The sequence below is a fragment of the Daktulosphaira vitifoliae genome, unplaced genomic scaffold (genome assembly GCF_025091365.1).
Source record: "Daktulosphaira vitifoliae isolate Bord-2020 unplaced genomic scaffold, ASM2509136v1 Scaffold_3, whole genome shotgun sequence".
NCBI classification, from domain to species: domain Eukaryota; kingdom Metazoa; phylum Arthropoda; class Insecta; order Hemiptera; family Phylloxeridae; genus Daktulosphaira; species Daktulosphaira vitifoliae.
The window spans coordinates 45,248,988-45,262,188 of record NW_026099574.1 but is presented as its reverse complement, the minus strand read 5'-3'; the positions used below and the strand labels follow the sequence as shown (position 1 = coordinate 45,262,188).

Here is a 13,201-nt window from a genome sequence, read left to right as displayed (position 1 = left end):
GCCGTTGGTAAAGTTATATTTTTATATAATATTTACTTTTGATTCAATATGTTACCACAATTATTATTTTATGGATCATTTATCATTATACAGGTAAATGTTTTAATTATTTTGTAACATTAATTTAATTAAGTATATTTGTCATTAAATTCATTTTAAATGATTTTTTTACTTTATAATTACACAATATATTATTTTTTTTAATTTTTTTCAATTGCTAATATTTTTATGTAATTTATACCGATACTAATTGTTTAAAAAATGGGTATTTTCGATAATATTTTAACTCTAACTATAAATTTGAATTGAAAAGTCAGAAAAAATTTATTTTGAAATTAAATTACTAATTAAATTATATAATTTTTACGTATTGTTATTTGTAAAAAAAAATTTTAATTGAGGTTTTTACAAAAAAATTATAACATTTTTGAATATTAATAAGAATGATAAGTCTATTAATAAATATAAAATAGTTAAAATTGGATTTTAGATTTAATTTCTAAAAATAACTATGGCAAAACTAAACAACTACTTCTAATTATGTATATTATTAAAAAATATTCTAAAATTAAATAAACTTTTTATGTTTTATAATACGTTTTATTTTTTAGGTTATGTGTGGTATATACGATTTAGAAATTTCAAGTTTAAAAGATAAATCAGCTTTACAATTAAAACGAGACATTTATGACATTTCTGTATCAGCAGAATCAATAGACAATATTCAAATAAATAACGAAAGTAAAAATTCTAATGAGTTTTATGATTCTCCGATAATTTTTTCAGAAAAAGCGCCAATTACAATTAATTTCAAAATGAAACCAAAAAGTACAAGTTCTATTTTTCGTTCAAAAAATTCAAACCCAATAGTTTTATCTAATGGAGGAACAGTTGTTGTTAATTATGACTATAAAAACACAGGTACACACGTAATCTCATCTGCAACAAATCCTAGTGATAGAAATCCTGTATGTATACTAGCTAAAGTAATGGTTGAGATGCCAAGCGGCATAATAATGTCTTATTTAAAATTTAAAACAATTAGTTGTTATTTACCAGAAGAATTGAAGTCTGACGTATCGGTTTTGATCGACGATGAAAAAATGTCTTATAAACAATTTGAAGAGATGCTACGATTAAATAATTGTAATGATATGGAAGACAATGAAAGCTGTTGTAGCTTAGATGAAGACTATATTACACTTAATGATGGAACAGAAGTTAACTTAGACGTATATAGTAAAATATTAACTAGTATATCTAATGGATCTGAAACACTAATGATTCCAAATGTCTTTAATGGTTTATATTCAACTTATGCTATATTATTGGCAACAAAGTTACCAGAACTGACTGAATCTGCAATTGTTATAACTTCATCGGGATATAGAGTTCCATTTAATTTGTATTATGCTGTTGATAAAGAAAATTTTCAAAGGTCGTCAAATAATCAGGACATTAAACAAATTTGCTGGCATGATGGTACAACTGTAAATGTTCAGACAATTAGAAACATAATAAATGCTTTAAAAAACCCTGAAAGTATTAATTATGTATTTCCAAATGGTAAAAAATTACCATTTATTCCAAAAGATAATGAAGAGTGTTGGCAATTTCATAACATCAATCCAGCTGAAGTTCAAGTAGATATTTGTCGTTACAGACATGTACCATTACTAATTTTTAATGACATCGTAGCAGCTGTTCATATTCCAGATATAACTATCAAAGGTATGTAAACAAGAAATTAAATTTTTAATAGGTACACAAAAGTATTACATCGGAATAGTATCCAATTGCATATTTCCAATCAAATAAAAATCCTTAATAAATGATTCTATTGGTAGGTTTGATCTAATGGGTAAACAATTATATACCTAAAGAGAGTGTAATATAATCACATAACAAATTTTTAATGAGTACATCAAAATATCAAATAACTTTATTGTTGAAATTTTGTTGCTATTAAATTAGTTATTAACAATATAATAACAATTAGCGTACTATAAAAACAAAATTGCAATACATTTAAATTTATTTTGAATGTATATCAATCATTAAAATATGTTTGATAAAAATTCAAATAGAAGAGATACTACTGATACCATAAACATAGTCCTATTAAATAAAGATAAATTTATTCTAAATGATAATTCAGTTTTTATAAAGAATTATAGTATTCATAATATTAAATATAAAACTATAATATTAAATTTGAATCAAGAAAAACTGAAATGTATCCTTCCTGAAAAAATATGCTATTTATTTATTTTTTGTAATATACATGATGGAACAGAACCAATTGACAATTTTTGTAACTTTTGATAAAATTTAAAGAAATTTTCATTTATTGAATTAAAATTCATAATAAATTTTTTTAATAGTTTATGTATTTTTAGACTAGGATTATATCATAATTTTTAAAAATTTGTTATAGTAATAATTTTTTTTTTATTTTAAAATAAGTATGTATTGCAGATGAATTGCTTAAGCATTAGCAAGAGCTATACCTACTCAGTATATTAAAATGCATGTAACTAACTTGTAAATAATTATTCGTCCTAAAATTGTAATAAACTCGTCAAAATTTGTGAAAAAAGTCAAAAGTTACTATTTTTAAATTTTAAAAAATTTTTATAATTGTACACTAATAATAAAAATCCTGCACAGTGGAGACGTGGCATAGTTAGATCTAGTATAGATTTAATCTGACAGTGATTAAAATCACAATTATACTGGGTGATTTTTTTATCATAACCCACTCAATTACTTGCAGAATAATAATAATTTAAACATTTTTTTTTTTTCATTATCTTTAGTTACACATTATTCTTGAATTTTTAATTATGTAATACTTTTTAAGTTCATCCCTTATGCCTTGGAAGGGGGTCAACTTTGTTTTTTTAAATGGTAACACATATTTTTAATTAAATAAAATGTTTGAGTTTTTAATTTAATAGTAAATGGCATTTGAATTTTTAATATAACTTAATTCGTTTATTAGATATAATCATTTAAAGATTCAAATTTTTGAATTAATATACAGGTATAATACACAAGGGATTACAAATATAGGTAGCTAATTGGTTTTTTATAACATCGATATTAGCAGGTACACAGCATTGTTATTATCAATTGTAGTAAGGCACATTGTTATGAGTTTATAAATACACTAACTGACAATACAGAAAGTATATCTATTGATAATCATAATTGATAATAAACAATCCGTGACTGAGACAGCAATGTCATAAAAATCCAATTAGCTACCTGTATTTACAATCCCATGTGTATTATACATGTATATTAACTCAAAATTTTGAAACTTTAAATGTTTATATCTAATAAGCTAATAAAGTTATATTAAAAATTCAAATGCCATTTACTATTAAATTAAAAACTCAAACATTTTATTAAATTAAAAATATGTGTTACCATTTAAAAAAACAAAGTTGACCCCCCTCCAAGGCATAAGGGATGAACTTAAAAAGTATTACATAGTTAAAAATTCAAGAATAGTGTGTAACTAAAGATAATAAAAAAAAAAAAATGTTTAAATTATTATTATTCTGCAAGTAATTGAGTGGGTTATGATAAAAAAATCACCCTGTATAAAACGCTTCGATGCAAATCTATAGATGGTGTTTAATTTTAAAAAAATAGTGGATTATTACAAAAGCAACATGATCTCCTATTTCCTTATTTATATCCTAATTACAAGTTTTATAATTCATCAGTGTAATATATGTATAAATAATTATATAGCAGTTAAATATAGTATGAAATTGATATTTAATAATTTAGTATTGTAATTTTTACGGAGAAATTATAAAAAATTATAAAGTCGATATTACTTTTATGGTAAATGCGTTTAAAAGTTGGTTGAAATACTTAAAAAAAAAATTCTTTGTAATTTATTTATAAATTTACTGGTCTACAAGGAATTTTCATCCGAGACCAAAATATAATTTTCTAAACCCATTTTCGCGCTGATTTCTAATCTGCACTGAGAGTTTCGCATATGGTCCCTAAATAATAATAAAATCTTTATAAACAAATATTTATATCCTAACAAGTATTTATGTTTAATTATTAGATTACGTATGAATAATTGATTAATATATTTTAATTAAAAATTAGTTGAAAAAGTTCTAATTTCTATATGCATTTAACCCTCCCAGCATAATGTGAGGTCGTCCGATTAAAAAAAAAAGTATTTCGCATAAAAGAAATATAAAAATAGTACTTGTCATAAAAAATTGTAATGATCCATACATTTTTCAAAAAGTTATAGTATTATAAAGTTAAAAATATAAAAAAGAATTTTTTTACAAAAATCGTATATTTTTTATTAAATTTAATGTCCGTTTTCACCATGCTAAAATAGTTCGCTTTGATATTTAAAAATACAGACTATTCATCACAAAAACTCTTTGATCTGCAGCTGGCGTTGAATTATATAAATATCTTCTTTTTGTAATCTGACTTTGACTTTATGATAACTTAGCGTTTATCACATAAGATTAAAATTGTGAAAAGCTGGCCAACGGAATTTATAATTCAATACATTTTACAAATAATGATGATGATAAAGCAGTGAGATAATCTTTTGAAAACAATTAGCCAGTTCATTGGTGGAGTAATTCACTGTTTATGATTTTTGTTAAGAGAGGCCTGAATACAAATTTGATAAATTGTCATTTTGTATATATATCATTGGAGGGTGATGCACTTGATACGGTTAAGTTTTAATTAAATCTCTTAAAGAAATTATTCACCTCAGAATATTGAAATTTGGAAGAAATATTCCTTGATATATTGAGACCAATCGGTGAAAACTAATTAATTTATTTTAATTATTTTAAGAATTTTTCATATGATTATACATAAAAAAAATTTTCATATAAAATTTATAAATATTACTATATTACTACATTACTGTAAATTAATTCAATATATAGGATACATTTTAAATAAACAACTAAAATATTAATACATAATTTTTGAAAAATTGTTCAATTTTTTTTATAGGACCTATATAATAAAACGGAAACATATTGTTTACTTCAACTTATTTTAATTTTATTAGATACTTAATTTAATTCAAATTTAAATCACACTGTTTTGATTGTTATTCAGTATTTTGTTGTATTAAATACCTTCAAACTACCCAGTTTCATAAAAATTTAAATAAAAAGTATTAAATAATTTTTAACATTTAAATTGTTTTTTACTGTATAATATTTTAAACTTATTATGTAGTATGTGATGTTTACCGGTTCCTGTCCGTAACGCGTTCACCAATAAAATCATATAAATCCTAAAAAGTTGGATTCACTACTAGGCAAGGTTCTATATACATAATGACATTTATTTTATTTTATTTCATTTTATTAAATGACACTTATTAGAAATATTACACCATTAATCTATTTGCTAAGTTTTATAGATTAAATTTTGGAGGAAAATTAATAAAAAAGCTGGTAAACTAGTAGTGTAGCCGATGATTTTTTTGTATTATAAGTGAAATTAGTTATAAAATAACAAATTAATAATAAAATAAAATAATATTAAGCTTAAAGTACAGCAAAAAAATGTCAAACACGTATTAATAATATAAATGTTCAAAATTAAAATACAAAGATTATACATTTTCTAATACGACATATTTTAAATCATAATTTAAAAATATTACAAATTAATCAACAATATACAAAATAAATTCATGATTTTATTTGAGAATAGATATGAGGGAGGAAATGAAACCTTACACGCTGAGTTGACTATGTTCAATTGAGTCAACAAGACTAAATTTGTTTAATAATATTGAATACAATATAATGGTTATTATTGTAATAATAGTCAAACGGGCAATTGACATCAGTCAATAGGTTTGTAGGCTTTTCATACGGAACCGCAAGACTGCAAAGCACGTCTCTATTAGACAAGCATATGTGAGATCTTATTATACTCGTAATGATAAAATAGTTAAGGCTTTAATAATGTGAAAGAACAATATTTTAATATAAAAAAATGATAAATAGTCAATGAGCAAAATGTGTTGTAAACATGAAGAGAATAATTTACTATTACAATAAAAATGTATTAATTTAATTAAGTTCATGTTACAAAGAACGGGTATAAGAAAAATGAATGGACATATTAAAAGAGGGTCAGGAAAGTGTTAAAATTACCAATGATTCCAAGTTGTAACCAACATTTGACCTTCACTCATTTTTTGATTGCCAGAAAACTAATAACGGTTATTCTAAAAAAAGGTGTTACTTTATAATTTAAAATAGTTTTTTTGAAGTTATTAAAGATGTTAATAATAAATTTACTCTCATTACATATATTTAATATGTTCGTATTTATCTAAAGACTAAGAAAAATTAGACAAATGTCAGACATTTGTGATAATATTTGAGAGGTACATCTTTTTAAGCTTAGAAAATTATAATTATTGTTATATAAAAAAACATTTTAGGGTGGTAAAAATTAATAAAACACATCATCATCTCAAAAATTTTAAGTTTGTTTTTCTCGCGTTTTACCTGTAACTTTAAGAATAAATTAAAATTAAAATATGTAATTGCTAAAACTTACATAGTAAAGATAAAGACTTTTGTTGCCTAGGTTATAACAAATAAATGAAACCCATGAAATCTTAGGTTAAAGGGCCATAATCATCCATTTTTCAAACTTAAACTTACCATTAGTCCAATAACGTTATCTTGAATTTTTTTAAGAAACTTAAAATTTAAATTAGTCGTTTACTAATTTTAGAAGATTTTGATATAGATAGTTTTATAAAACGATTTAATATCGTTTATATGTAGTACGTTAAAACATTTTAATGTAAATTAATTAAGTGTAAACTTAATTGTTAGAAGTCTAAAGTGAAGCTAATTGTAATTATTTTTTTTTACAAAATTGTTTTTTCAGAGCAACCTTCAACGTGTTATCCAGATCCTGATACCATCTAACTAAAATATTATTTCTATTATCCATATTATTGTTTTTTTTTCATTTTTAAGCTATACTTAATTAAACTTTTGTTTTTAATGTATATTTTTGTACATAGATTTTAAATTATTATTAATAAAGTTGTACATGTTAAATTTAACATTCACCTAATAATTTTATATACAATAATATTAATTCCATTATTCATGGAAATTCTTATTATAGAAATGCAACTTAATCAAAATATCTTAATGAAGGTCATTAACACGTCATACTGATACATAAATGTCTTATAATGATTATTTGTTAAACATTTGATATACTAGGATTAAGTTATGAATAGGTTAATGACAAAAACGTTTCGTTAATGAATAGTCGTTTTGAAAATCTTCGGTTGTGAATAGCCATGAAATTATACACCTTAAGTTTATTCATCGCAGTGGCGATTTTCTATCCACCGGTAAGTAAATTTTTTTATGTTGATCATTATGAAAAAGCAATAATCATCATTTGATAAGAATAAAATTTCATATTCTTAATTTAATAAATTTATAAATTAAGTCTAACTAAATGCTAAATTTTATAACGAAATTTAAAAATAAATTAAATTCTTACCAAGTTAGTAAATAAATCATTTGTTGAAAATTTTCACGAAATAAGAAAAAGTTTTAACTTTGGCTAACTTTATTTTTTCAGAGTTCCGAATGTTGTCTAGATTTATTATTGAAATCATTTGTTCAAATTTTCAATCCAACAATTGAAGCGGGACCCACTCGAGTCCTCTCACCTCACGACTATTCCGATGGAATAGTGCCTAATCATAATCCTAGTAATAACATTGAAAGTAATAGAGTTGGCGATTCTATTAACTCACTATCAGCAGAATCCTTAAAGAAAGATCCTCAACCAACAAATAATGTTCCAATCGCAGACTATGAAGATAAAAGTAATACTAATAAGCGTAAAGAGAAAAAACTTGTTTTGAATAAAAAGGCATCAGAAGATGACTATAATTTAGACTACGAAGATGACTGTTTTTCGAGTACAGAAGAAAAAGACGATACTGAGGATTTTAATTTTGATGAAAAAAAAACCTATAAAGAACAAACAAATATAAAAAACAACCGACCAAAGGTGGATAATGGTTTAGAATCTGATGATTGTGTTTCTTCAAAGGACAGCGACAACACCTCCAAAAAAAATGATAAAAATATATACTGCGATGAGAGTAACAAATCAAAAAAAATAAAAAATAAAAAATTAGAAAGTCATGATGTGTCTAATAAAGAAAGCAACAACGTTGAATGGATAAATAAAAAAAATAGCAAACATATTGTTGAAAATATTAAAAATAATAAAGATGTTGAAAATAACAAAAGTAAAGGAAAGAAAACATTAAGCAATATCAAAACTCAAAAGGAAAGTTGTCCAGTTGAAAAAGTTAAAGGGCAGAAAATTATTGGAAGTAAAATTTTAACGACAGGTAATACTGATTCCACCAATATAAATAAAAAGAAAAATTTAGTCGAAAATAAAAAAAAATCAGTAAATGATAATCTGAAAGGAATGGGTAAAAATGAAAAAATGAAAAATTCTTCCAACGAAAAAAATAAAGAGAAAAAAGCTTCTAAAAGCAATATAATAACTGGTAACAGTCATTTAGATAAAAATATTAACAAAAAAACAACAGTTGGAAACAGTCAGTCAGAAGAAATCAATAAAAATACCGACGTCGAAAACGACACTAATAACGATTTATATAATATTCAAATCAAAGACAGTTATGACATTTTTGGAACTGACAAAATTTACTCTGATGACTACCACCAACCTTACAGAAATTATGATAATAGAGAAGGAAGTCAAAGAAGTAGCTACGATAGTCAATCAAACCCAGATGCATATGGAACAGTGGAACTCAATTATATACCAGGAGTTAGACCTATTACTGACTTTTTTATTAGCTTATTAGAACACATACAATTAACTTCAAAAGCTAATTTACAAAAATCTAAAGATGATTCTGAAGTTAATTATCGACATACCACTAAACCAATTACATCACCTATAAAATCGAGTTCTAGATCATAAAATTAAGTGATTATGCAATTGAATAATTTATTAGCATTTGTCTATAATGATAAATTAACCAAATCCTATTTAAATATTACATATATTTCATTAGTGATGACTAGGTGAAATTAATTATTGTTTATATAGTTATGAAAAAATAATGGGTGTTGATTTTTATCACAATTTTTATTGTAAAATGATATCTGAATAGTAATGTTTTCAAAATTTTATAAATTATTTATTTAAGTGTTAAAAATCATAATTTAATTTTTAGATACTTTCAAACAATTAATTTTTTTGTATTAATTTATTTTAAAAACTAATGAATAGTATTTTATTAAGTATTAATTACCATTAAGAAGAAAAAAATAAAATATTAACAATGCAGTCATGTAATTTCGATTTAGTTTACTAAATAACAATAATTACCGTATTTTGAAACACCACACGATTTTTAAGTTAATTAAAAACTATACAAAAAATAAAAAAGTAACAATGTATTAAATTATAATTTAAATATTTGGCTATTATTATAGGTCATTATTTTAACAGTTATAAACTCAATTTTACAAAAATTAGCAAATTAAAAAAATATATATTAGTTGACTTGACTATTATTTCAAAATAAATTACAGATTTCTTTGTACACACACAATTTTATTAACATATATAAATAACTAATAGTTTATTTAAATTATTTAACTTTTATTTACATCGAGGAAAATTTTTTTAACATATTTATTTAGTCCTGCAACAAAAAATTGCAGTAATCACGCAATTTTGAAAAATCAAATTTTATTAAATTCTTATACATTAAATATAATTACTTCTTTTTACTAAAGTAAAATACATTGAAAACTTCTATAAGCCCCTTAAAAATTATTTTTAAAATGTGGTATCTCAATATATATCATAAAAAATTAAAATCTAAATCATCATTTAATAACATTTTTCATTTTGGACTGCCTACACTTTCTAGTAGTAAAACAGTATTATACTACAATAAATTCTATATTAGATGCCCACAAATTTCTAAACATTTATATTAGGGTTGAAAATGAATCATTAAATATATATGAATTCTTTTGGAATTAGTGTGCAAAATGTTAATTTCTAGGTACAATATTCATTGAATATATAACAAGATAACTTTGAAAATTTTTTTCGTATTGGAGCTTTATAATATTTAGGAGATTATGGAATATATCATATGATATATAAACTATTATTCTCATTGTTACAAACAATGAGAACAATAGAAACCCGTTTCCTGACTTACTGAACACCCTGTATAACTATCACTAGACATTTTCCAACCTTACTCCTCCTCCCACAAAGATATAAAATGATAATAACTACTGGAAATACTAGTCCAAAAGTTGTCATTCGTTTTCTTGATTACAAATTAAAAATTATAAAATAATAATTGAATTATTAATTTAACCACTTTTTTGTTAAAAGAATAAAAATTTAACAAATATTTTGCCAAATCAACGAAAAAAATATTTTATTTAATAAAAAAATACTATTTATTTAACTAAAAAATTCTTGGAAGTCTATATATAAAAAATTATTAGTTTTAACTAAGGATTCTTTTTAGTATAATAATTAGAAAAGATGACCAAACCCAACCAAACAGTTTAGAGATTAACAAAGTTAAATGTGGACCTCATCGAACATTTTTATAAATATGAACCTGATTTTAGTATATATTTATAAAATATTAGGCTGTATAAAGTTATGCCAAAACTAGGTTATTTATATCAAGTACTATTTGAAATTTACACCTATATACAATAACTTACACTATCCTTAGACTTATGCGCAACTAAGTTGATTAAGAGAGCTTTGCACACCTCTAAATTAAAAATTATACACATATGTTATATTTTCTAATTTTTTAGCATTATATAAAATGGTATCAAACAATTTTATAGTAAAGGAACATTATTTTAATACTACCAAATATTTTAATCTAGTACGTCCGTGCAACATCAATTAAAAAAAAATATTAGCATCATTTAATATTTTTAAGACAAAAGTTAATTTTACTTATCCATTAATATTTAAAAAAAACAATTGTGCTAATTTAAATTATACAAACCAGGACGTCATTGAATTAAAATAATTTTTCTTAACTTTCAGAGAAAGTTAAAATTTAAAATTAAAAATGAAATTAGTCGTTATCAGCTTGTTTACATTTCATCAACAATGAATCTTTTGAGAGAACACGTACAATTTGTTTAGGCAACATACAATTTTTTTGTTGCTACAAATGATATGTTTTTTGTTGTGCGAAGGTTAAATTTCGACCGTCAAAATAAAATTGTTGAAAAATATGCAAACTAGCATGTCTAGATTTCTTTGCAACATTTTATAGATACTATTAATTTAATAATAATGTATAGGTAATTTGATGTTAAGAAGAATTATATCATAAATTCTTCTTTTATATTATGTACAAGTTCACAAAGATATTTTTGTGTGTACATGTATCTAAAGAAACTTTACTAATATATGTATATAAATTTTAAATCTTAAGAATAAATAATATATTTTAAAGGTTTAGAATTTATATTATAGTTATATTATATCTGAAACATTTTATTAAAAGATAATTAAAAATGATGTGTTTGATTTAAGCTAAATAAATTTTAAATATTTTTAACATATTAATTCATCTATTAAAAGGAACGATTTCATTGTTTTTTAATGGCAAAAATGTCCTCTTACATAATTAATTTATGATTAATAAAATCATAGCAGATCATTTATTTACTATTATACAAAAATCTATTTATAGATAAGTTTTTTATATTATAAAGATATTAGCCATTATTTTTTTTAAAAATTATTTGTTTGATGCAATAAATACTTTTAGTTTTCATTTTATTACACTAAGCACAAATGAATAAAATTAAAAATAAACATTCTAGCATTTCTTGATAAATTAACATATCAATAAGAGCACTTTAAATTAAAAAACCGAATCATAAGTTTATTATTGATTATGTATATAGTATTTAATAAATCATCTATAAATTGTGAAAATTGCGTGTAATATTCACTATTTATTTTCATTATTACGTGTTTCGATAAAATTTAAAATTTTTTAATGTAAGGTTCATCTTTGTTGTTGACTAATCACGTTTATTAATTCTAATTTTTTTTAACAAAAATAATAGTATACGTATTGATTATTAATAAGCTAAATTAAAAGTTTATCTATTAAAATGCCATATTGAATAAAAAAATAATTTATATGATTTTTTTTTATTATAACTTTTGTAATACCAAAAAATTATATGTATTTAAAAAATTGTAAATTTCTTGTTACACATGTTTTTATATAAGCTACCTGAAAGTATAATTTAGAAGACATACAAGTATGTATAGTCAACATGTAAATAGAAACAGTAAATTTACAATTATAGCATCATTTTAATACGTGTTCAAAACTAAGAAACTATAACTATCTAAAATATACTTTGAATATTCATTAGCTTTACTTTGTAAATATTAAATATTTATACATTCAAACGTGAATTATATTATGGTTATATCTGTATGATTCCCACGCAAATAGATCAATGACATATCAAACAATACCTACCATAGTCTTTCTACAATGAACATCATTTTTATTATTCCTTAGAAAATAATAACAGTAATTCGAATCAACATGATTTTTATGTGGTAAATTTACTACATATTGACTTCAAAATATTATTACTGTCCTATAAATCATAGTTTTATAATTAATAATCAAATATTAAAAAAACAGATTTATACTTTTTTTTTACTTACAACTAAATTATGATTAATTTATAAAAGTAAAATTTTATACATTATAAATTAGATTATTTACACTAGTAAATGGCTTAAAGGAAAAACTCTTTAGTGATAAAAACATATATTTAAGTACATAAAATTTTAATTTTTGAACATTACAGGTTTTCTTGGAATACCTAAAAAAATGTATTAAGCCGATTACAGTTCTTTAGTTCTTTAAAGCGAATAAAATTTTGTTGATGAAAAATTATTGTGTTAATATTTGGTATAAAAGTATGACATAATGTGTATACATATTATTTCGTATAATAATATTATACAAATTAATTTGCCAAAAAAAACATAAATAAATATCAATACGTGGTTTAAA

General features: G+C 22.5%; 2 protein-coding genes across 3 annotated transcripts; both read left to right on the top strand.

Moving 5' to 3' along the window:
* On the top strand, window positions 1–7,142 carry LOC126902620 (uncharacterized). Of its 2 annotated transcripts, XM_050680073.1 has the most exons (4): window positions 1–93; window positions 612–921; window positions 982–1,731; window positions 6,946–7,142. In XM_050680073.1, exons 1-4 carry the CDS (start codon window positions 49–51, stop codon window positions 6,984–6,986), a joined length of 1,146 nt encoding a protein of 381 aa, XP_050536030.1. In that variant the 5' UTR covers window positions 1–48; the 3' UTR covers window positions 6,987–7,142. The 2 variants fall into 2 exon arrangements, with proteins under 2 accessions (XP_050536030.1, XP_050536029.1); XM_050680072.1 differs by having other exon boundaries at window positions 612–1,731.
* A 123-nt stretch (window positions 7,143–7,265) lies between these two features.
* Window positions 7,266–9,247, top strand: LOC126902613 (suppressor of Mek1-like). Its single transcript, XM_050680065.1, has 2 exons — window positions 7,266–7,426; window positions 7,663–9,247. The coding sequence occupies exons 1-2, from the start codon at window positions 7,373–7,375 to the stop codon at window positions 9,055–9,057; spliced, it is 1,449 nt and encodes a 482-aa protein (XP_050536022.1). The 5' UTR covers window positions 7,266–7,372; the 3' UTR covers window positions 9,058–9,247.
* Window positions 9,248–13,201: the final 3,954 nt, after the last annotated feature.

Excerpts from the sequence above, each read along its gene's own strand:
- LOC126902620 (XM_050680072.1), top strand. The coding sequence starts at position 49 with ATGTTACCACAATTATTATTTTATGGATCATTTATCATTATACAG. Across the intron at positions 94-611 it reads GATCATTTATCATTATACAG|GTTATGTGTGGTATATACGA; the intron begins GTAAATGTTTTA and ends TTTATTTTTTAG. Across the intron at positions 1,732-6,945 it reads TCCAGATATAACTATCAAAG|AGCAACCTTCAACGTGTTAT; the intron begins GTATGTAAACAA and ends TTGTTTTTTCAG.
- LOC126902613 (XM_050680065.1), top strand. The coding sequence starts at position 7,373 with ATGAAATTATACACCTTAAGTTTATTCATCGCAGTGGCGATTTTCTAT. Across the intron at positions 7,427-7,662 it reads TGGCGATTTTCTATCCACCG|AGTTCCGAATGTTGTCTAGA; the intron begins GTAAGTAAATTT and ends TTATTTTTTCAG.